The sequence below is a fragment of the Simochromis diagramma genome, unplaced genomic scaffold (assembly GCF_900408965.1).
Source record: "Simochromis diagramma unplaced genomic scaffold, fSimDia1.1 OVJJ01000603.1, whole genome shotgun sequence".
Classification (NCBI taxonomy): Eukaryota; Metazoa; Chordata; class Actinopteri; order Cichliformes; family Cichlidae; genus Simochromis; species Simochromis diagramma.
The window spans coordinates 20,519,561-20,543,641 of NW_024387414.1; the positions used below are offsets into that span (position 1 = coordinate 20,519,561).

General features: G+C 40.2%; 1 protein-coding gene across 3 annotated transcripts in view; it reads right to left on the reverse strand.

Annotated features, from left to right (window-relative positions):
* syt7b (synaptotagmin VIIb) overlaps positions 1–24,081 on the reverse strand; it is a 40,106-nt gene that overhangs the window by 9,706 nt on the left and 6,319 nt on the right. For all 3 annotated transcript variants that reach the window (XM_040012032.1, XM_040012033.1, XM_040012031.1), the window contains one exon: positions 1,096–1,231. In XM_040012032.1, the coding sequence (XP_039867966.1) occupies positions 1,096–1,231 (136 nt within the window). The remainder of the gene's footprint in view (positions 1–1,095; positions 1,232–24,081) is intronic.

The following is a 24,081-nucleotide window of genomic DNA, read 5'->3' on the forward strand; positions in this document are numbered from 1 at the left end:
ATGATTGCTTTATGTTTCAGTTAGCTGACTTACTGTATAGTCGCAGCTAACTGTAACGCTCTACAGGTAGGTGCGCTGAGGGTGAAGGAGAAAGCACTTTCCTGAGTGATGAAAGACTTCTCAAACAGCTTTCCTCCTCAATTGAACTGAAGCGCGTAGGCTTTCTCCGTCTTTGAACCAAAAGACTGCATTATATACAGTAAGTGACACGTAGCTCATGATAAATAAATCTGCATTGCAACTTTGATCTTATCTTTGAAGCCTTGCCAATTATTTCTCATATAGTGAAATATCAAAGAAAATCATTGCACTTATCAAACAAACCACTGTGATCTAGAAAGCAGGTAAGCAAGCAAAAAGGTTATCTGGTGGGGAAAATTGAAGGTTTCTGAGAAAATCTACTACCTCTAAAGTATATTTTCATTTTAGATTGGCTGCAAACAGACACCCCACTGGCACGCTACATTTTTGTGTTTTTTCAGAAATGACTTTGACAGGTTAGGTGTTATTATTACTGATAGCAATGATTGTCAAAATACAAAAATAGGGCCACGATGCTTAAAAAAGAAAGAAAGAAAAGAAGCTGGGATTGTACTTTATCGCTGACATTTAATTCAGCACAGTCAGTGAAAGTGGATCATTTTAACTCAACTGTCAACTGCTGTTTTCAAAGGTAAGATAAACTGTCAAGCTGCAAACCGCCTCAAAGAAGACGATTAGCTGCTATAAGTTAGAAAACTGGGCAGCACAGGCGATAAACATAAACAGTACTGCTAAATGTATTAATTTAAGCTTTTAAAACAGTGTTCTTTGTAATGGTGATTAATCACAAACGGGTGAAAGTTTTGAACATTTTACACTATTTTCATCTACTCCTTTGGCTCGTCTTCCACTTTCTTATCTCCAGATTTGCATGCACCTTTCATCTTAGATTATGAAAGATGATCTGAAAGTACCAGTGAAGTCTCTCTGCCATCTCATTTATTCTGATTCAGAGGCTTTGCCAAAAGCAGTTCTCCCTCTCTAAATATAGTTGAAATCATCAATGCAGAAAGCAGACTACAGATCTGAGCTATTAGTACTCGTGTACGTTACCATGAGCATGTCACTGGTGACCGAGTTGGCCAAGTCAGAAACAGAAGAGTTGGCTTCGTGGCCCTGCCCGTGGCGGCGTCCGGTCTCATCTGGAGTCTGACCTCTGGGGCTGCTGCCTGGTTTGTTACCTGGAGTTCTGTTAAAACAGACACAAGCACAGTGATTTTTACACATATAGCTTGTTTCCAGTGTTCCTAAGTTTATCCTCTATACATGTAGTTTACATCCTCGGGCCAAATATTAATTCTTTGTTTTGAAAATTTGTATTTAAGTGTAGCTAAGAACCAATATCCTACCAGACAGGCCACAGGAAGTCAATTATCATTACCTACAGCAAGAACCAATGCAATGAAAAGAACAGTTTTATAATGGCCTATGAAGGGAGAGAATTCACTGTCAATACAGATAACACAAGAAACCAATAAAACTGGATTGAAAAAACTGTCTAATTTAAAGGGCTTACCCTGATTTGAGTCACGGTTTGTGTTATAAGTTGGTTTGCATGTGTGTGCTTCATTATTACACCATGAAAATGTAAAGATTTGTGGCCTCAAGATCCTAATAAACCAAAGTAAGGTAAGGTAAACTTCCTGGCTTACATTACCCAATTACTCTTGTTTCCTTGCTGTTCCACTTCAGATTTTCCAGGTATTTCCTTGTGTGTTTTTCCTAATCTTTCCCTTTAAGTGACCTTTTGAACTAGTTTTTGGGTTTTTTTTTTGCCCACCTCATGTGGCAGTCTGCTTGCATAGATTAAAGATTTGGATCTTTGAATCATAATTTTGTCTCGTGGGTCCTTTTCCCATTACATTAGTTTCAAATAACGTCAATCTTCCTGCCAGCATACAGTGACATTAGGCAACAATATGTTTGCAGCAACTGCTGGATGGAAAATTACACTGCCCCTGTAAATAACGACAAATATCAGTGGACACTTTAGTAACACCTGGCTGCTACTGTTTTGGACTCCTTTTTACATTCACAGCTGCATGAATTCTTCATTGCAAAGATTCAACAAGGTGCTGCAAACATCCCTCAGAGATTTTGGTCCATATTGACATGATAGCATCACACAGATGTTGCAGATTTGATGGCTGCAGATCAATAATGTGACTCTCCGGTCCCACCACATCTCAAAGGTGCTATATTTCGCTGTGATCCAGTGACTATGGAGGAGGAGACCTCAGCTTTGAGCTTTTTGAATGGTATGTTTTCTTGATGGAAGCAGCCTTTAGAAGATGGATACACTGTGGTCATAAGGGGATGGACACAGTCAGCAGCAATAGTCAGCTGGACCGCCATTCGATCTGTGCTCAGTTGGTACTAAGGGGTCCAAAGTGTGCCAAGAAAATATCTCCCACACCATTACATCACCACCATCAGCCCTAACCTTTGATACAAACCAGGATCCATGCTTTCATGTTATTTATTCCAAATTCTGTCACTGCCATCTGAATGTTGCAGCAGAGTGCTGTCATCACCCAGAGAACAGCTGCTCACTGGATATTTTGTGTTTTTCTGAGATGGTTGTGTGGGCAAACCCCAATCTGGCACCAACAGCCATGCAACACTCAAAGTCAAAGTCCTAAATGCACTGAGTTGTGATTGGCTGAGAAAATGTTTGCATCAATCTGCAGTGAAACAGGTGTACCTAACACAATGTCTGATAACTGACAAGTGAAAACAGTCAACCACGTGCAGCAACAGACTATCACACTGGTATATTAATAACTGTTTCCTTTAAAAAAAAAAAAAAAATCAATTTAATTGTTTCTCCTCTCTCCCCTATTTTGGGATTGGTCATGTCTCCCTGTGCTCTCTTTTTTCCCTTTTCTCTTTCCCCTAACCCCCAACCGATTGCAGCAGATGGCTGCTCCTCCCTGAGACTGGTTCTGCTGGAGGTTTCCTCCTGGTGAAAGTAAGAATTTTTTCTTCTCACCACTGCGCAGTGCTTGCTCACAGGGAATCGTCTTATTGTTGTGGTTTCCTCCTGAATACCGTAGGGTTTTTACCTTGCAGTATAAAGAACCTCGAGGCAGCTGTTGTTGTGATGTTGCGCTACATAAATACCTCTGAATTGAACTGAACTGAACATATTACAATGATCCAGATACTTTTTTGTATTTAAGTTGCTCAGGTAGCATAGGTTGTAATAAAATTGCATCAAAAAGACATTAAAGCAGTCATGGCCAATTTCTTGCAGTGGTTGAGTATTAATATATATATATATATATAAATTAAAAACGCTCCAAGATAAACATACACCAGTGCAAAACTTTGCCAGACACCACCTGTCACTTTAAACACTTTGAAGACGATCCGTACAGAAAACTATTTTTAGAAACAAATGCTGCTTTTAACGATGCTGCTAAAAAATTGTTCCCAGCTTTTTCATTATGTAACTATTTGGGATACAGAAAAAATACAAACATGTGATACCAGTCTAGGCATAGTGACAAATAACACTAATAAGCGCTTATTGCAGTGAGGGAGATGATGCAGCGAGAAAAACAAAACATAGCGAGAGTGACAGTCAGACAGACAGAAATAGCGAGCGAGTGAGCAGGTGAGATACTAAATACAAAGGTAACAGCGCAAGTTAGATTAAAAGAAGGGAAAGATGATCCACGAGATAAGATAAATTAGAGTAAAAGCAAAGGAGATGATTTATTTTTATTGAGACAATGAACAAATGAATGTGAGACACAGTTAGACACACATTAAGCTTTAGCTCAGAGAAGGGGAGATGGGATAAAAGCTCTGAAACAAAGCAGAACAGAATTGGTGAGGAGAGTCAGACACGCTAAAAAGCAGACAGAGGAAGCAAACTGACGTGTAACACAGGAAAGCAAAATAGAAGGAGGCTGGAGAAAGAGGGGTGAGAGATAGACAGGGGTTACACAGCAAAGAGACAAGCAGAAGTAGAACGATGCTGAACACGAAGAGGTAAAAAAAGAAAAGGATATGGTGTGGAAGAGAAAAGAATGGATTCGTCACTCCGCGTTTATTTCCTGTGATTTGCAGGTCATAGAGCCAACGATGCACCACAGCCTCAATTCAAACTGTAATGGTTTATGTTCCACAGGTCTGTCAAATGCAGATTAGTCTCACATGCATGTGATCCCTGCAGGTTAAGCTAAAAATACTCAATTGAACCTTTTAATATCGACCCTTAATACGTTAGGGAACCATGTCCCACCTTAAATAATTACATAACACCTGCATGTCTCGCTCGGCCACTGATGTGACTCTCACCGGCACAGTGTGTGGTCTGTGTTTTACACATTGTTAATATTTCACCACTAATACATCTAAAGTTTGTACAGCAGCTGATCAGCTCACAAAGCACAACTTAACACTTAACACACAATTTTTTTTACAAAGCAAAGAGACGAGTTAAATGGAAAACCTGACATTCTCATGAGACCTACCATATTTGAACAAGTTCCCGCAGAGCCAGGTACCTGCTGAGCTTTGAAGGACCAAACAGTGAGAATAAATGGTGCACATCGTTAACAGAGTTCATAGAGAGGACAGAGGGTACCTTGACACAGACACAAGACTTGTAATTGTGCTGTGGTGGTGCAGTAGTTAGTGCCGTTGCCTAGGAGCCTAACATGGAATTGTGGGTGGGCCTAAGGGGCCCGACTGATCATACTTATCAGTGGTGGGAATAACGGTGTTACAAGTAACGGCGTTACTTTTTTTCAGTAACGAGTAATCTAAATAATTACTATTTCTATCGTTACAACACCGTTACCGTTACTAACAAGCAGAGCTGGACCGGGCATCGGGCATACTGGGCATTTGCCCGGTGGGCTGATGGTGATTTTTCGTTTTTATGGGCCGATGGGTGTTTTTTTTTGTTTTTGTTTTTTTGTAACGGTATAAACAATGAAAGGTGGTGGATTGGCCAGATGCTGGCCGATGTGTAAAAATAACTCAGTTGTTTGGTGGTGGCTATGGCGGAGCTTCCACAGAGGCCAGCAGGTGGATGAGAGAAAGGGGAGGCAGGAGGAGGAGAGCCCCGAGGCGGCCTCCGGTACGAGTGTCAGGTGAACTGAACTTCAGGTAGGAAGTTATGACCTACAGTCTATCTGGGTCAGATATAAACCAAGTTTAGGTGTAGTTTATTATTTGTGCTAACTTTTTACAGTCAGTTACAATAACTCGTACTGTGTACTAGCTAGCGTGACGGAGTTTCTATACAGCTGGGTGGGTGCTATGATGTTACTGATAGTGAACTTATTCATAAGGTTAGTTAGTAGAGTTGCCAACTGTCCCGTAAAAAACTGAATTGTCCCGTATTCAGAGAAAATATTACGCGTTTCGTGTTGAGGTGAAAAGGAACACAGTTTGCCCCGGATTTCAGCTAGAATGGAAGAAGACACAAAGCTGGAGTTATTCTGTGTGTTTACGCTGCACAGCTGCCTCTTCTTCTCTCATTCTCTCCCCTCTCTCTCCTGTTGCTACTTCAATCATTAAACTGATCAATGATCAGCTGATCGGCTTTTCTCTCTTGTTTGTTTATCGCCCACTTTGCGCCAGAAAGAGGAAACCAGCGGATGTCGCGCTAAACAACAGCAGCACGTTTAAGCTTGATCAGGTGTTGTTAGAATTTATTTAATATTCATTTCTAGTATCAGCTGATGTTTGCTGGAACCACAGCTGGAAAAGCTGCTGGTCATGATGTCGGTTTGGATATGTGGTGAGAGGGAAACATGAAGATGAAACCAGGAGATGTCCTTACTGAATCATCAGAGCTGTGATGGAGAAACAGGTTTACCTTTTAGGTGACATGAATGAGTTGAAGGGAAGTTATGAACTGTTTCTGAGAGACAAATAACACCAGGATCCTTTTCTAAGTAGCTGACAGCTGGTAACTGTGCAGGGGCGGGTGTAGTAAAGTTTTGCCAGGGGGCCAGGTAGGGCATTAACAGGGAAAGGGGGGCACAAAGAAATACTTTTCTTTCTTATCTCATTTAAAATGTCTCGTTTTTAATAAGTAATTATCTGGATCTTACAACCAAAGTTTTTATCTGATATAAAATCTATAGACATCATACATATACCAACAAGACAGCGTACATCACTGTCACAACAGTTTTTGTTTTCATTCAAAGGCTTTATGGCTTTTTCAATAATACCTGGCGGGCCGGTCTCTGGTCAAAATGCCCGGCCAATTTTTTGTCCCAGTCCAGCCCTGCTAACAACAAAATGCGGTGCAGTCACGTTACTATTTTTCAACAAACAGATGGTTGAAGCTGTGTTTAGCTTACCACATCTTATATCAGTTGCACGGAAGTAGCTGTCTACGTAAGTAATGTGGGCACTACAGCTTTAAGCAGCTGCGCGCGCTCCCGCGGACGGCAATCACTTTCTGGCAGACGATCACTTTTCAGCACAACACCTGGAGCTCAGGGGGCAAAACAATCGCATGAGTGCTGCTGTTTGGCTGAGGAAGAATAAAGTAGTCGTGGTAAGCCAATCACATGACTTTAAGATGACAAAGCAACAAGGTGATATATACCAGTTTTTAAACTGTGCTGATAGGCCGCGTGAAACCAGAGTCATGATAAACAATATATATACGTGTGTTTCTTCCTGAATAGTTTCATGTTTACTGTCTAAGGACAGCGCTAGCAAGCACTCTCTGCTTATGAACAAAAATTTAAAAAACAAAACAAAAAACAGCCCGTTCGTTTTGGTGGAAAAATGCACCATGACGACCAAAAGGATGATACCAAACAAGGCAAAGTAAATACTTTTTAAAGGCGAAATGTGGAGGGAAAATCAAAAGTAGTGAAAAATGGCCAATTATACCCTGGACCCCAGAGGGTTAAATTTTTTTTTAAAGTAACGCAATAGTTACTTTTCAAGTAATTAATTACTTTTAGAATCTTGTAACTCAGTTACTAACTCAGTTACTTTTTTGAAGAAGTAACTACTAACTATAATTAATTACTTTTTCAAAGTAACCCAACACTGATACTTATACTTTGTATGTTTTCCATGTGCCGGCACGGGTTTCCTGCAGGTATTATGGCCTCCTCCCGCAGTGCAAACAGGCAAACATAGCAAAAATGATTCATGAATGGTTTGTGGAGCACAACGAGTTTTAAATGTTGACATGAATTCACTCCAATCTAGCATCTGTGGGATGATGTGGGCAAACAAGGGGCCCCACCTCGCAACTTACAGGACTTAAAGTTTAACTGTTGTTAAAATCTTGGTGTGAGATACCACAGCACAGTTTGAGGGGTTTGGTGGAGTCCATGCCTCAAGAGGTCAGGGCTGTTTTATCAGCAGAAAGGTGGACAATATAATATTAGAAAGGGGGTTATAATGTGATGCCTGATCTCTGTATATACATTGTGTTAAAGGACTGAATGCACATTACATGGCTTTGGTCATTTCTCGACAGATATTCACAGCAAAATAAAAAGGAGATCTTGTAGGGAAATAATGGAGAAAATGCCCAGCTGTGTTTATGTAAGGTTCATTGTTTAAGATTCATGTGGCCTCTGTCTTGTGTGTTTTATGGTGATTTAGTAGGGCTCATTGGGCTGTCACTTTGCCAACCCTTCCTACAAATAAGCATTTATAGACTCTTTGGGTAGAGACCAGCTGACAAGCATATATTATGTGCCCTATAGTTTAAAGCGAGGAATGTCTTATCCATGAAACTGAGCTACCACTGAAAACACATTTAAAATAAATCCTTCTTAAGAGTTTCATTTAAAAAAAAATAAGAGGAAAATAACTCAACAGTACAACCTACCTGGAATATAGAAACAAACATTTTAACATTTTTAGGTACTAAGTGGGATGCTGAGATTTTAGTGTTGGCAGCAGACATTTAGAATTACTTTGACTGTGCCAATAACCACAGTTTTCAAACCGGTCCGCACTGAAAACATATGCTTGAAAGCACAAAGGTGGATTAAAGCAAGTTCTCTGCTCTTGATTATAGTAAAGACACGAAATACAATCTGGGTTTGGACAAAAATCAAAACTAAATAAAATCACAAAATGTTTTGACCATGATTCAGTAATTCTCTTTTATCTTTCCTGGTCTTGGTCCACATCTTTAAATTCCTATCCTTTGAATCTTTGAATGCTGGCTATCTCTTTATTGTTGTGATCAAAAACAGTGTTTGTTCCACTCTTAACTTTGTGGGACACTTTTTAAACAATATCACCATTTCCCAAAAGCACTGATTTTATATTAGTCCCTTCATATGTCTGAGGGCTTATAACATTAATGTTAACTAACTAATAAAAGTTTTGTTGAAAAGACATTTTCATTCTATGTAATCAATTCACAAATGTATAACTTAATTAATCTTTCATGTTTCTTAACCCTTACATGCTATTCATATTCCATACTTTTATATTTTAGCTTGCGTCAGCTTTCACATAATATGTGTCTATAACAAACTTTGAACAATATATCTATTAAGTATGTGTAAATAGCCTATTTGGCATTAATAAATGGATAATCAGTCCTTAATAAATGTTTCAGTGAGAAGGGAAAATGTATTTCTTGCATGTATTTTTCATGTCATGTTTTATTTAAGACATGAAAAAACCCAACAACCACCACGTTATAGTATTATTTTGATATAATGTTATGATGATATGCGATTCCCACACTATCTTGTCCATCACACTGCCTCTACCAGCTTGCTTTCCTCCCATAGTGCATTCTGGTGCTAGGTGTTCACCAGGTAAGTGATGCACATGCACATGATGTAAAAGAAAACGTGATTCATTAGACCAGGCCACCTTTTTCCACTGTACTGTGGTCGAGATCTGATGTTCACATGGCCATTGAGTGTGCTTTTGGTGGTAGACAGGAGTCAGCATGGGCACTCTGACTGTTCTGCGGCTATGCAGCCCATACCATACACAAAAAACTGTAATGCACTCAGTATTCTGGCGCCTTTCTATCAGAACTAACATGAACTTTTTTAGCAATTTGAGCTACAATAGCTCATCTGTTGGATCAGACCACACGGGTAAGCCTTCCCTCCCCATGTGCATCATTTAGCCTTGGCTGCCCATGTTCACCACCACTAGCTGTTGCTAGTTCACCACTGTTCCTTCTTGGACCACGTTTGATAGATACTGACCACAGCAGACTGGCAACACTCTACAAGAGCTGCAGCTTTGGAGATGCTCTGACCCAGCAGTCTAGCCATCACAGTTTGTCAGACTTGCTCCTTATGCTTTTATACTTTATACTGCTTTTAAACTTTAAGGATACAAAGTTTGCTTATTTGCTCCTTTATATATCGCAGCCGCTAACAAGTTCTATGATGAAGAGATAATCAGTGTTATTTACTTTACCTGTCAGCAGTCATAATGTTATGCCTGATCGTTGTATATAAAAAAAGTTTTAATCAATGCACACTTGCATAGATTATGCATGAGAACATATTCACTCCTCTGTCTACTCTAGTATATGGAGGTACTGAAAGTTTTTTTTTTACTTGATGAATAAAGCTCAAGTAGAGAGATTCAGGTAGAGTCAAACAAACCTCTAAAAGCAACCAGTGGAAAGTGTGCTGGATAATAAATTAACAGGTACTGTAAAAATGTTCCCGTCTTTCAATCATGAGACACACAATTAGTTGTTCGGTGCTCGAGCAGACACAAGAAAAGCAATAAACGATTAACAAAAAACAGACAGCCCCCCTTCCCAAAAAATGCCATTATAATGTATGGATCCAAACTGGGAGTTATCCAGCTCGACATGCAGAAAACATCTGTCAAGCCCTTCCCTCTCTTCAGCTTGATAGCCTAATTTATCAACAAGAAAACAAAGCATAATTCACTACATTGCTCTAACGTGTGAATTTATCATTGAATACTCAGTGAAAACACAAAGTTTGCATAAAACATATACCAGACAAAACATTTATAGAAAATAAGATACCATTTATAGTAATGTAAAAAATTGTTCTACTCGTTTATCATAAGAGAGATGCCATTAATTGGTTATAAATTTTAAACATATCTAATAAAAACAAAAGGGTCTGATTCTTTTGCATTTCAGGTGATTAGAGCCTGAGCAACACAGGATTCATAAGACTAATACTGATATTTGGTGATGCGATACGGCAGTATATTGGACAACAGTTTTTTCATTCAGAAACATGATACTTAAATAAATTACCATTAGCACTTGCTTTGTGCAGTTAGTCATTTACTCCTTTACATCCTCCCAGGCTACTCAGGTCCGCTAGTGTTGTGTTTGTGGTGTTCCAGACATGGGTGTTGCTGGTCTGGATTGACTACAAGAAAGCCTGCGGCTCTATGCTCCACTCATGGATACTGAACTGCTGGCCACTGTACAAGGCTAAAAGCGCACTAATAACATTCATCAGGAACTCAATGGGAATGTGGAAGACCATGCTGGAGGCCAACTTGAAGGGAACTGCACATATCAAGGTGATACATTGTCCCTGCTGCTGTCCTGCACATGATTGGTCCCCCTAAGCCAGCTCATCAGTAAGCGCACTAAGATTCACGACTGGAGTGATCATCATCCACCTCTATATAGATGGATGACATCAAGCTATATGCCAGGAGTGAACGAGACATCGACTCACTGATTCACCTCACCAGGATCTACAGCGAGGACATCAGGATGTCATTCAGACTCATAAGTGTGGCCGAATGGTTGCAAAGTGAGGGAAGGTGATCCAGACTAAAGGACTGGAGCTCCCAGAAGGTAGAATAGGAGATATACAGGATAAGCTACAAATGCATGAGTATCGCAAAGGCCGATGAAAACCATGTTAAAGATGCACAAAGGTTAGCCACAAACAAATACCTCCAGAAAAAGGTGTTGAGAAGCCATCGAAATGGTAGGAATGAGGAAGACATCAATACACATGCCCTACAGGTCATCAGATACCCAGCTAGAATGGTAAATTGACCACAAAGGAAGACAGATGCCACTGATAGGACACCAAAACTCACAATGACAGAGATCTCCAACTGAGGTCCAGCACCCAAAGGCTCTATGAGGAAGGGCGAGGATTAGTGATTGTCAGAACCACAATCCATGATGAAACACAGAGCATTCATGAATATATCAGGAACATGGTACCCGGAGATGAGGTGCTTGGGCAGCTGAAGATTGGTCATTCCTAAGAAACAGGAAGAGGAACTGTCAAGGATGACCACTGACAGATAGCAGAAGTGGCTGATATCAAGAAATCCTACCAGTGGCTGGAAAAAGCCATCTAAAAGGACAGCACAGAGGCTTTGATCATGACAGAACAAGAACAGGCCCCACGCCACAGATCCATAGAGGCTGTGGTAGCACATAGTAGTTGTCACGGCGAATGGGATGAGCCGTGTGGAGAAAGTAAAGGAGGATCCAAGCGCAGGCACTCGTGGAGATGCGAAGGGTGTTTATTGTAAAAATAAAACACGAACACGAAGGTGGGTGAGCAGAGGCACATGGCGGTACATAGCAGGGAGAACACACGGATGAAACACAAACAGACCAGGGACTAGTACACGAGTAGACACGACTTAAATACACACAGAAGAACACAGAGAGATTACACACAGGTGGGGAACACAGCTGGAAGTAATTGACGAGACGAGACAAGGGAAGCAAAACTGAATACACTCACATGAGACATGGACCTTCACAATAAAACAGGAAACAAGAAATAACTACACAAAGACGCAGACTTGACACTGAACTAAACCTACAGGAAACACTAGGGCACCAGAACAAAACCTAAGAACTAAACCCAAAACCAGAATAAACTGAAACACAGAATATGATAATAACCAATATAAGATGCAAGCTGGGACTGCATACACGAGGAGGCACAACCAAGTGGCTGGGATAGTGTACAGCAACATCTGTGCAACATATGGACTAGACGTCCCCAAGTTCTGATGGGAGACACCACCAAAGGTGATTGAAAACAAGAGTCCATGGGATAGACAGACAAGTAGCTGCTGACCAACTAACCGGACATAGTGGTGGTAGTCAAGAAGGAGAAGACTGCAGTTGTGACAGATGTGGTAATCTATTCAGAAAGCAATATCCAAAAGTAGGAGCATGAGCTAAAGGAACAACTGGAGCAGATGTTGAAAGTAAAAAGTCCACAATGAGCCCAGCAGTAATTTAGACATTAGGAGCAACAACCTTAAAACTGGACCAGTAGTACCAGCCGATTCCAGGTACAACACCAGCAGTCTCTGTCCAGCAGAGTGCAGTCAGCTGCAATCAGATATTTTTTTAGATACTGCTATAGTGGAAACTCTTACAAATAAGAAGACCAGCGCTTCTGAAAAGCAGGCTTCAGGCTCCTCTAAAAATTTGGTTTTTAACCCCATATTCTTGAATGTGATTTCCCTATATCATCACCTTAGACACAGACCTCCCAACCACCCATCATTTTACCAAGCGTCCTTTCTTTGTGTTGATGTTTGCGCTTAGTCTTAATTTTTACAGGTGGCTTTCAAAAGTTAACTTTGCTAATTATGAACCAGTTATATTATTGAGTATGTTTCCAGCTTGTTTTCAGAACCTATACTGACAAATGGAGGTGACAATGCTCAAAAGCCCAAACAAAACAGAAGACAGGAGAGGAGCATCCAATCAGAAAAAAGCAAACATTAAGTGCATTAAAGAGGCAGGAGCTAAAACGTTGTGTGGACTGTGGATCACGCACAAATACTCTAGAAGATTTCAGTAATAAAAACGTGGAGCTGAAAATGAACATAATAGGTCTCTTAAAATTTTTATTGCGTGATCTGCCTTAAAAATTTTATTTTTTCATTTCCTTCCTCCCTGAACTGCAAATAAAAACCTGCTGCTGCTTCCTGTGTCATCGAATCACGCCTGTTGACGGTAATGTCCTGGGAGACATTGAGGCTACTGGGTGTGGTAGGGAGGTGAGTTCATCCATGCGTGTCAATATACATATTTACTCACTGCCAAACACACACACACACACACACACACACACACACACACACACACACACACACACACACACACACACACACACACACACACACACACACACAGGTTGCAGCAAAGCACTGGTGCTGCATAATATTTCAGACAGACATGATAACATCCCCAAATTAGCTTTATGTGCAGAGATATAAAGAAAATGATGAGACGTGACAAAAATAGGCCTTTGTTACTCTGAGAGAAAGAGGAGAAAGAGTAATTATCTTCCAGGATAATTCTCACTAAACAGCTGAAATGTTGCTCTGCAGTTATCTGTATTCAGCAGCAGAAATACATACACTACTTTGGCAATCATTAGAAAGTAAAAAATGTGTTCACATGCATCATGCCGTGGTTATCAACTTAAGAATTTCTCCAAAGAGGAGTAAAAATATCTTTAGCCACGAGTTGCCCCTTTTTCTGCCAGCTAGTGACTATCTTTTCTGAAACACAACACCAGTTACATAATTCATCCTTTAGAGGTTGTTGTAACCATGACTACAGAAATGTGTGCTCCCACTTAAGGTTGTACTCACTACCATCATGTATTTTACACGGGGGTGAAGTAACCATGGTAACAGGAGCCTTCAAAAGAGGGCAATGAAATCCAAGGAAGTTCCTCAGAGAGGGGCATATATTAAAAATAGCACCAAAAAAAAAAAGCCTGCAGGGCAAAGGGACCAAACATTTAGAAATGTCTTTGAAACACACTCTTTGACTTCCTCATACCTACACTCTTCTAACCCCCTGTGACCCTGCGAAAACACCTCAGCACATACCGCCGTGTACGTGTGAGCTCACGCTGAAAATGGCTGATTCATAAATGTCAAAAGAAAGTGCAGAATAACCTCCAGCCAGCAAAACAACAGGCAAAAACAGAAATGGGAAACTGTGGACTTCTACCTTCTTTTCCCTTCTAGACTATTGAACTGAAGAAGCTCTCTTTACTTTGCTGTTTCGATGGTAGGGAAATGCAAACGAACAATCAGAAGTTTATAAAACGAGACACAGGAGTGCGCGCACACATGAGCACACACAAGCATCCCCTGGAGAACCACTTCGATCTGCCAGAGTGAAACTTGAAACCCGACTTTTGACCTCATGGCCTCAATCTGAGTTGAAAGCCACCTTCTGAGTAATTGGACAAAGCAGGTCATTACATCCCCGGGGACAATGCAGTGAAATCTTATCTTCTTCTGTGTAACATGTGTATTGTCTGCTGGACAGGCTGGTGAGCACTGATTAAGAAAGAGTGAATAAATGAAAGGAACATGCTTCATTCATCTGGCTTTGACAAAGGTGTGTCATAGAAGTAATTATTGGGGAAGAGACTGGATTTAAAAAAAAAAAAAAGGAAGACATTTTCATTAAGAAGCTCAAGTTGGAGAGTATATCTTCACAGAAGACTCAATGCAGGCAAAGCAATGTGTGCATTACAAACGTAATGGATGAGGATAATTTCAGTGAGTGTGTTTATTTATTTATTTCATTTTATGGCCATAATTAAATCTTTTTGATCCCACTGTTCTGTCACAAAACAGCTCCTTATAGCTGAGACACAAGAAAACAATGTGATGGCTGCACAATTACATGGATTCTGTTTGCTTACAGGTGCCACCAAAGGGTCTATATGCAGACTTTATGAAGCAGCTGATGAGCTTCTGTTTTCTGAATACACAATATGAAATCAGGGGTGTAACCTGACTGCAATAAAACCTTTATTAAATGTTTAGCAATAGATTCATCAGATTAAATCATAAATATTTTGTCTTCAAGGCGACTATTTAAAAGTGACAACATGAGCTTAGGTTTTATTATTTTTACATTCTACTTAAGTTTTTTTTTTATTTAAATATTAAAAGGGTCAAATTGGTATTTATAACTTATTTGACAATTAACCTTAATACATTTTTACAATGTGCAGTAAACTTCAACAGCTCAGTTACACCAGAGTAAATATAGCATGGCAACCTCCTCGTGACAAGGAAAAATAGGTGGTTGCCGGGTGGTTGTATTGAATTTTTGGCATTTATTGACTGATCATAAGTAGCTACAGTGACCAAGATAAGATAATTGCACAGGCTGCCTGGTGGGAGGAAACTTATCTCTAAACAATTGCACTTTAACTCGGACTACAATCACTCTCAGGCGAACTAGCAAAGGCAAATAATTGCCATCTAATTTACAAATGAGATGGCAGTGAGTGCAACTTGTCTGTGTCATGGTTCTGGGTCTTTGACCCAGCGTTTTGAGTCTCCTGATTCTTTCTTCTGCTTTAGGAGATGATTTAAGTTCAAGCTGTGTACTGTTTACTCTTGAATTAGTTCTTCTCTGGTACCTCTGAGTTTTTTTTAACCTACATTTATGTTTCATGGTTTCTTGTGTGATATTAGTTCCCTTTCATGTTCTAGTTTTGTCTCTGTTTTCTGCTCAGCGTCTCATGTGGAAGTCAGTCTTGTCTCCATCTTTATTTACCTCTCTGTCTACCCAGTCATGTCTGCTAACTTCACACGTCTCAGTGTTTGTTACTTCCTATTTTATTTTCATTGTCCCTTAGTTTTGCTTCACTGTGTCTCGTTAGAGTCCATTCAGCTGTGGTCCCTGACGAAAAAGAAAACCAAAGCCTCGCCCTCAAATTCCCCCCCCAAAGAAAAAAACAAAACAAAACAGAGCTATGTTTAAGAACTGGAGCTAAGTCTTTGCGTAATTGTGCTTATATTTATATTTAGTATTTTTTTTAAAAAAAAGAAAATAATGTATACCAATGCAGGGCAACTGTCCACAGGGGACCTCCATTGCTTTTTCTGGTGCTTGGAAATGAAGCAGATTTCTCTGAGTCTGCCCAAGCTGACAGTTATCTACACTGACAGAGGAGTGCTGATGTGACATCATCACATCACAATGTCAGTCAACACCCTCAGGAGAAGGAGGATAAGGTGAATAAGGGGATAGAAATGGAAAAGGAGAAAGGGCTAGGCAAAAGGCAAGTAGGAAACAAGGTTGTGCAGTTAACTTAGGGAGGAAACTAGGAGAGATGGAGACGAGATGAAGGACAGGTGACAGTGACGTTAAAAACCACAGTGAGAGCAGTTGAGGGTAAGGTAGAAATTGATGAGTGAGGCGGGAAAGAAATGGGCGGCACAGGACAAGGGAGCAACATTGGATGGATGGGTGAGAACATGAGGGATGAGAGTTACTTTCTGGGCCTGAATAGGAAGTGTGTCTCCATAAACATGTATCTGGGTCTTGCTGATCATACGCTAGCCCTAGGAGACCATCAAACACAATATAGGTCCCACATCCCATGATGGATGAGGCTGAGGCGCCGATGTCAGCGCTCCCCACCAACGGGGACAAATCACTCAGGCACCACCCCCCTCAACACACAGGCTAATACAACAAATGGAGCCATGGACAGTGCTGGACTGGTTTGATGCTCTTTGAATAGACTTCCACTGACTTGCTCTTGACATTTATCCACTGGATGGAGCTTTTTTTGTTGTAAATTCATGCATGAAGAGGGCTGCAGTGACATCTTCTGCATCTGAAAACTGGGAGGGGAAAAACATAAAGAAAACTCAGATCAGGTGAGTTTACTGTCATGGAAACTATTTATTTTCTCCTCGCTGATCTTTGTCTCTTTTACTGCGACACTCCCCTCACTTTCCTTTCGTGGCCTCTCTAAAATCAGCTCCCTGCTCAGAGCCACAAGCAGCAACAAGGGAAATGGTGAATGAGCTCCAGACTTTGTTCTGACAGTATTTCTTTCTTTTCTTTTTTTTTTTTTAAGATATTTCATTTGTGCTGACCTACATTGCTTTTTTTCCTCCAATCAACCTTCCTCCCAGGGCCACTGGCAGCTTCAGAGGCCGCCATGGGGACCACTGGCCAGCCTGGAGAGTCATTAAGAAGCTTGACTCGGCCTGATTGCTGGCTCAGGCACACAACTGAAAGATTCAGATATGCCATCTGACAAAGGGTGACAGCAACTTCCTGCTTGATTTATACTGTACAACATTACCGCTGCCATGATTACAACGTTGATTCCCACCCATTTGAACAATTTAGACATTCAAGACTGTGATTACACCCATTAAATGTCACATAATGGTGGACAAAATGGCTTAAATTTCTTCATCTCTGAAGTGTCTTCTAATTAAGCCTTTTTTCTATTCAGGCTTTGGGCAAAAAACATAAAATAATAAGCGCTCACACACTAGGAACGCTTATAAATAGAGATATTTTTCATTTTTGGCTACTTGTTTGCAGCAGAACAAGCTGCAGACACAACACTTACCCGCTATTACAACATAAATTTGTAATGAAGGTTATATTAGCAAACAAAATATTTACACTCTTAGTAGACACAGAGCATTTATTTAGGGATTCTATAAATACCTCTCTTTGTTTATGCTCCATAGTCTTGTGTCTGGTTGCTATATGCTCCACTAGTTAGCTACAAACTTTCTCGTGTGTGGTACTGATTGTTAAAGATCAGAGCACAGGTGAAATATATAAACATGCACGTGGACACATACATGCGCGCGCGCGCACACACACACACACACACACACACACACACACACACACACAGCTTATATATAATTTATATAGCATCACAGTTGCTACAGGAAGTTGCTCTATTGGACTGAAATCTAATGACTGTAGAGGCCATTTGAGTACAGTGAACTCATTGTCACGTTCAAGAAACCAATTTGAGATTATTTGAACTTTGTGACATATCACATTTTCTTGTTGGAAGCAGCCATCAGTCATCAGAAGATAAAGGGACTTACATGATCACCAACAATACTCAGGTAGGCGTTTTTAAATGGTAATTAATTCGTGATAAGGGATCCCAAAATCCCCATCCTGCACCTACCATGAATTCTTCTTTCTCCATATTCTGATGCTCACTTTGAACTTCAGCAGGTCAACTTGGCCACGTCTACATGCCTCAATGCAGTGAGTTGTTGCAGTGTGTTTGGCTGTTTAGATATTAGAGTCGGCTTGATGGAGAATGAGATGGTCGTCATTTAAAAATCTCAGTCATTTGATGCACACACACACAAACTTGACTTTCAAGCTGATTTTAGGTATGAATGTTGTACTATCTCCTAATTGTATCATTTGCAGCTAAAATATTGAGTTGGGAAACAGAAGTTAAAAAACTGCAATAAAATAGAAGAATCAGAAAGTGTGTTGTCAGAATAGTTGGTGGTCTTTAACTGCTAACCAGTCAAAGTAATAACTCTCCACTGTGAAGGTGAAAGCTGGATGAGCTATGATAAGCTGTGTAGCTTTCAGTTCCAGTTTTATAAATCATAATGATTTGATTTGAATGAACAGGCATTGACATGCGCATGGCTTGCACTGAATGGAAGCAGTGAGCAGTAAGTATTTACAGCTTTTACAAACTCAGCTTTCAGAGTCTGGGGCCAGTAAGGGTTTATTCATATTTATTTCTCTGCTGCATCTCTGTGTGTGGTGGATCTCTGAACTCATTAAGATGCAGCTCCGCCATGCAACAATGGTTTTCTGAGATGATAATAACACAAACAGCTTCAGAGCTTCCATCATAGTTATCTGCAGGTGGGTGATTACGTCCAGTACACTGCAGGGTTTTGGCTGGTCTACCACGGTGACCCAAACTGACTTACATAACATGGAGCTACGCATAAGCGATTACAGGACATGTAGATTAACCTAGAAAAAGAGGCATGCTTTATTCTACAGATAAAAGAACAGCAGGAAATTAAATGTGTATTTAGGTTTGACCTGAAATATTACAAATTCTGCACTGTGCAAAGGTCTTGAGCCTCCCCTCATTTCTTTACATTTTGCTGCCAAGGAGCCTGACTTTGTTTTAATTTTTAAAGCGATTTTGAGCAATAGTTCTCCAGGTTTTCTGAAGGTCTTTCAAAGTATGTCTTTGAACATTGGTTGTTTTTTATTCATTTTCAGTCCAGTGCTGTACCTGACATTTTTGTTAAGCCACTAAACACCGACCCATCATTCATGCCCAAAAAAAGACACCTAACTCAAATCCAGTGTTGTGTCTACACACAACTTAACAAAGAACCCATTTTCTTTCGCAGTCTTTTGCGCTCTTGCAGCCTACCTCTGATTTTTTTCTCATTTCTTTAGCTGAATTTATGAGAAATGACGCTGATAAAACAGTTTGGCAAGCACAAAATTAAATTTTTCCACTAACCAGTTGATTCCCAAAAAGCTATTAGTTGAGAAAGAAATGGCAGGCCAAAAAAATTATCTACAGCTAATAAACAGTATCTGAAAGTCATGTCTTTAATAAAAAGGAAAAAATCTAGCAAACAAAGCCACAGAGCCTAAAGCCCTGGCTTACGGCCCTTCAATTGTTCAATCTACTGTTTTCCGAAGCTGCATCAGAAATGTGTAAAGGTGGCTGTGAACAAGACGTTCTTACGGAAGGGAAGCCGGGAGAAAAGGCTGAGGTATGCCAAATTATACGAGAACTGGACTGAAATCAGTGACAACAGGTCTAATTGATCGATGCATCCAAATTTGAAAGTTTTGGTTCAAATAACTGTAAAAATTTGCAGAACGTATTGACGAAAACAGTGGGTGTCTACAGCCATCTGTAAAGGATGGTGGCAGCTTTGTCATGGTTTCAGCCAGTGGTGTTAGGGAACGTGTCAAAATCGATGCAACTATGAACACAGAAAAATACCGTTAGTTTTTTGATCCACCATGCAATACTGTCTGGAACATGGCTGACTGTTAACAGTTTTATTTTTCATGACAATAATCCTAAACACACAGCCAACGCAGTAAAAGTATACCTGGATAGAAAAACACACATTGAAACACTATCAGTCATGGGTTAGCCTCTCCAGAGCCCGGGCCTCAATAGTACAGGAAGAAAAGGCAGCCAACATCTAAAGAAGAGCTTTGAATGTCCTTAAAGAAGCCTGGAGAACTATTCTGAACACTACTTAAAGAAATAAAAAGAAAGCTTGCCTAAGAGAGTTCAGGCTGTGCTGAAAAATAAAGGTACTCGTACCAAATATTGATTTTCAAGCTCGTTGGAATTGTACATCTTTTTTTTGCCTTATATACCGTGTTCACATATATATTTTACAGATGCTTCAACAAAATATTAAGCAATGAAGGTTGGTTTAAGACTTTTGCACAGCACTGTATTGACACTGGCTTTGTATCCTGAATCAAACACTAAATTTAAACTTCTCACAAAACATGACACACTTTTTTTTTTTAGAGGTGAGGTGAGGTTCAACAATTAAAACAGGATGCTGTGCAAGTATTTCAGGCTTTAGATGAGTCACAGACAGTAACAAAATATCCAAAGCTTTGATAAGCAGCTCTAATGTCTGAGTGCATTGTACTACGGTGTATCTCTGTCAGCACTGATTCACCCTGTACGACTCAGCATGTTTTGCTGCCATCGCAACAACATGAAAATTAAACAAATATACGTCCTTTAGGTTATCGTTACTTATTCTGAAATTGGGATTTTCTTCCATTTATCATGAGCCATTTATCCCATTTTCAATAAGACGTTTTTGCTGCAGGTTTTGTTGAGTGCGAAAGCAACGAATGCTTTCGTACTCGACAAAAACAAAATGTTGCCTTGTTACGTAAAAGTGATCCAAGCGACAAATTGATCATATGATATTTTTTATTGCGTCCAGCTGGTATTAGTCACTGTCAGTAGCTGGTTCAGTGCTGTGACCACAGATGTCTGGATCATCACACTTACTGTCATTTAACATTTTTATTATTTTAACTCCATAGTCATTTTTTAAAGGCGGCTGCGGTCTGCTGCTATGGAGCAGACAAAAGATAGATCTTTTTATTATTGTAGACATATTTTTCTTTGAATGAGGGGCTCTGATATGATTCGTGCCAATAATTTGCTTTGCAGCTGAGATGATGTAGATTAGCAACTAGTGACTGAATCCTAGAAACACATTAAAGCTGCACTAATATTTTCATATTAATGGCTCGAATGACTCTGCCTACTGTGAAAGAGATAGCCCAGAATACTGAACTGACAAAGAGTCATCATCGGCTCTGCAGTTGCCCTTACAGAGATGTTTAGCAGCCCACGCATTCAGTGATTTGGTTCAGTCCCGCTGCTTTCATCAAGCTTGTTTCCATCAGGCATCTGTTGTACGCTACCTGCCCAGCACTGATGGCAGCGTGACAAAGTTAGCAACAAGTGTCTAGACACAGTAGAGAATGAGAGCTAAATTAAGAGTGAATATTGGACTTCGCTGATCAGATGGACCAAATATCTCTCTCTCTGTCTCTCTCTCTCTCTCTATATATATATATATTTGAATGAATGCACTTTGAGCTAACATACTCATTATAATGTTAGTGCTACAGTATGTTCCTTTTGCTCGCAATTACTAACCTTGTCTCAACAAATATGGATCTGTGCTAATACACAGCACACACTGCGTTTGTCTCTATCCTGTCATTTCTCTGTTATCAGATTAGACGTCTGTAGATATTTGTGCTCTGAGCTGTACTTGATTTCATTAATAAACAAACAGAACCTCAGACCTCCATGGGTGTGTGTATTTATATCTTGTTGCATATTTCTCTGCAAAGCGGAGAACAAAGGTTTCCCGCTCTTTCTGTCTGACGGCTTCTCGTCTTGTCATGGATATATTCTTGGCCGGATCGTCTCTTTGCGTCGTACTCAGGCTGCTGGGCGCTGTGAAAACGGCCAGGAGCAAGTGAACAGACGGGCACAGGGAGCTTAAGAGGTAGCAGGAGAGACAAGAGAGATGAGGGAGATGGACAGAGATGATGATGGAGAGCTGTTATTAGCTGTGGAAGGACACTAGACAACTTGGCCCACGCAAGCCCTCTGGGTAGAGGCTCGCAGGCTGGCTGTGATTAGAGTTGGGTGCTTGACAGACCTCCAGACAGCAAGAGGGAGAGAGCATGGGGACAAGAGGTAGGCTAGTCCTCTTCCCTGACTTGTCCTTAGATATTTGATATTAAATTTTAAAAGAAAAAAATAAAAGGATAATTGTAGCAATAACATTAGGAAGAAGAAACATTTATCACATTTTTTCTTCCAAGAGAGACTTCTGGTTTTCCATCAACCGCAAATTCACAGCTGACCTAGTTAGAACGGCACACTAATATGCACTGCAGAGAGGTTTTGGGAAAACTCTGAGCATTTAAGAAACTTAATGCAATTCAAAAGCAGAATTTCTGCAAAGGTAAACAAAACATAACAAACAGACAGAGCCCTCGAAAAAAAACTGCACCTTTATGATGAACTACACCTCTACTTTACCCTCTGTCCAGTAGTGTTAAAACAGTGGGATAAGCACTTTATCCGTCAAACACAGATGCGATAAGCGAGCAGCCTGTTCAGTCCTTTGTTCACTAGCTGAGAAACTGTGCTAGTCTCTGACGGCTGCTCTGAGATCACTGGTAGATGAGAGGTTAGCATATTTTTAGACGGGTGTTTCATGTGAGGAATCTTACTCCTAAATAATGAGGGTGCCCTTCCCGTATGCCTGCAACTCAAAGATCAAACCACCAGTGAAGAGATGCAGACAAGCCAACCATCAGAGGTCTGGATGGAGAAAACACAGGCCATGAAAAATGGGATAAAGGAACTCAAAATGTGGGTATGCAAAACAGAAATTTGAGAAAACATAAAGGTAAAAATAAAGGCAAAAGAAATGAAAGCTCTTTAGTGCTGGAAGCTGGAAAAACCTAATAATTAAAGGTAGAAACCCAGCTAATATAAATGTACCAAGCAGGGCTGCCCACTGAGAATACCAAAGACACTTTCTTAGTATTATTTCTGGGTGAATTTCTCAGAGGAGTGAAAAGACACTAAAGGTTTGGGTGATTAAAAAAGAAACAAAACGCCATGAGTATTTTGATTAGTTACCTTTGTACAAAAGCACAACACTAAATAAAGCTTTCAGACAGCACCACGCTTATGCACAGTTATTCTTTATACTGTTATACAGCAGACAGGTTGTATCAAGTATCTTGGGGGAACTTGCCACAGTCTGTCTCACTGTCCTCTGTCTTCAGGTAATCCCGGACTGACTCCGTGATTTTGAGATCAGAGCTCTGTGGGGTTTAGACCATCTGCTGCAAGTTTCCTGCTGCAGCTCTCTACGACTGAGGCAGCATGTTGGTCTTATTGTCAGACTGCAGAATGAATTTGGGAGTGACACTGATACTGTTGTAAGATGATTAACAATCTTAATACCCAAATGCTTTGAAGTTTTACACAATGCAAAATAATTACATCAGAAGTAGATTGTACATTGTGGAGTTTAAAAGGCTGGCTTGTTTTTAGATTGAACATTTTTATTTTATTTGGAAAAAAAGACAAAGGACATACTATTAAACAGAATTGCAGTGCTGGCAGTATAGGCTTTGAAATAACAATAAGGTTACATATATAAAAAGTTCACAGGTCTGTCAGAGTAAAGAGAAAGTACAACCCCTGATCAATTTTCTTTAAGTTCTAAGACTCTACACACCAGGACATTTTAAACCTGATCCCTACCAGGTCATAAAATATAATGAATACAACCTGAGATGAACAACAAAACACGACATATTAGACCATGTCGTTATTTAACAGAAATCTTAAGAGAAACTAAGCCAAACTATAGAAACAGTGTGTGAAACACACCCCAGCACACCCCACGATTCAGCAACTTCTAGAATCACCTTCAGCAGCAAAAACTCGAAGCAATCGCTCCTTTGTAGGACGTTATCATCCCCTCACATTTTTGTGGAGGAATTTTTGCCCGCTCTTCTTTACATTTTGCTTCAATCCTTGGAAGTTTGTGAAGATTTATTCGTACACAGATGTTTCACAGTCCCAGATCAACATTTTAATGAGGCTGAGGACTGGCTTTGAACTGGGCCATTGAAGCACTTCTTTTCAATCATTCTTTTGCAGATTTGCTGTCAGACAGATGGCCTCA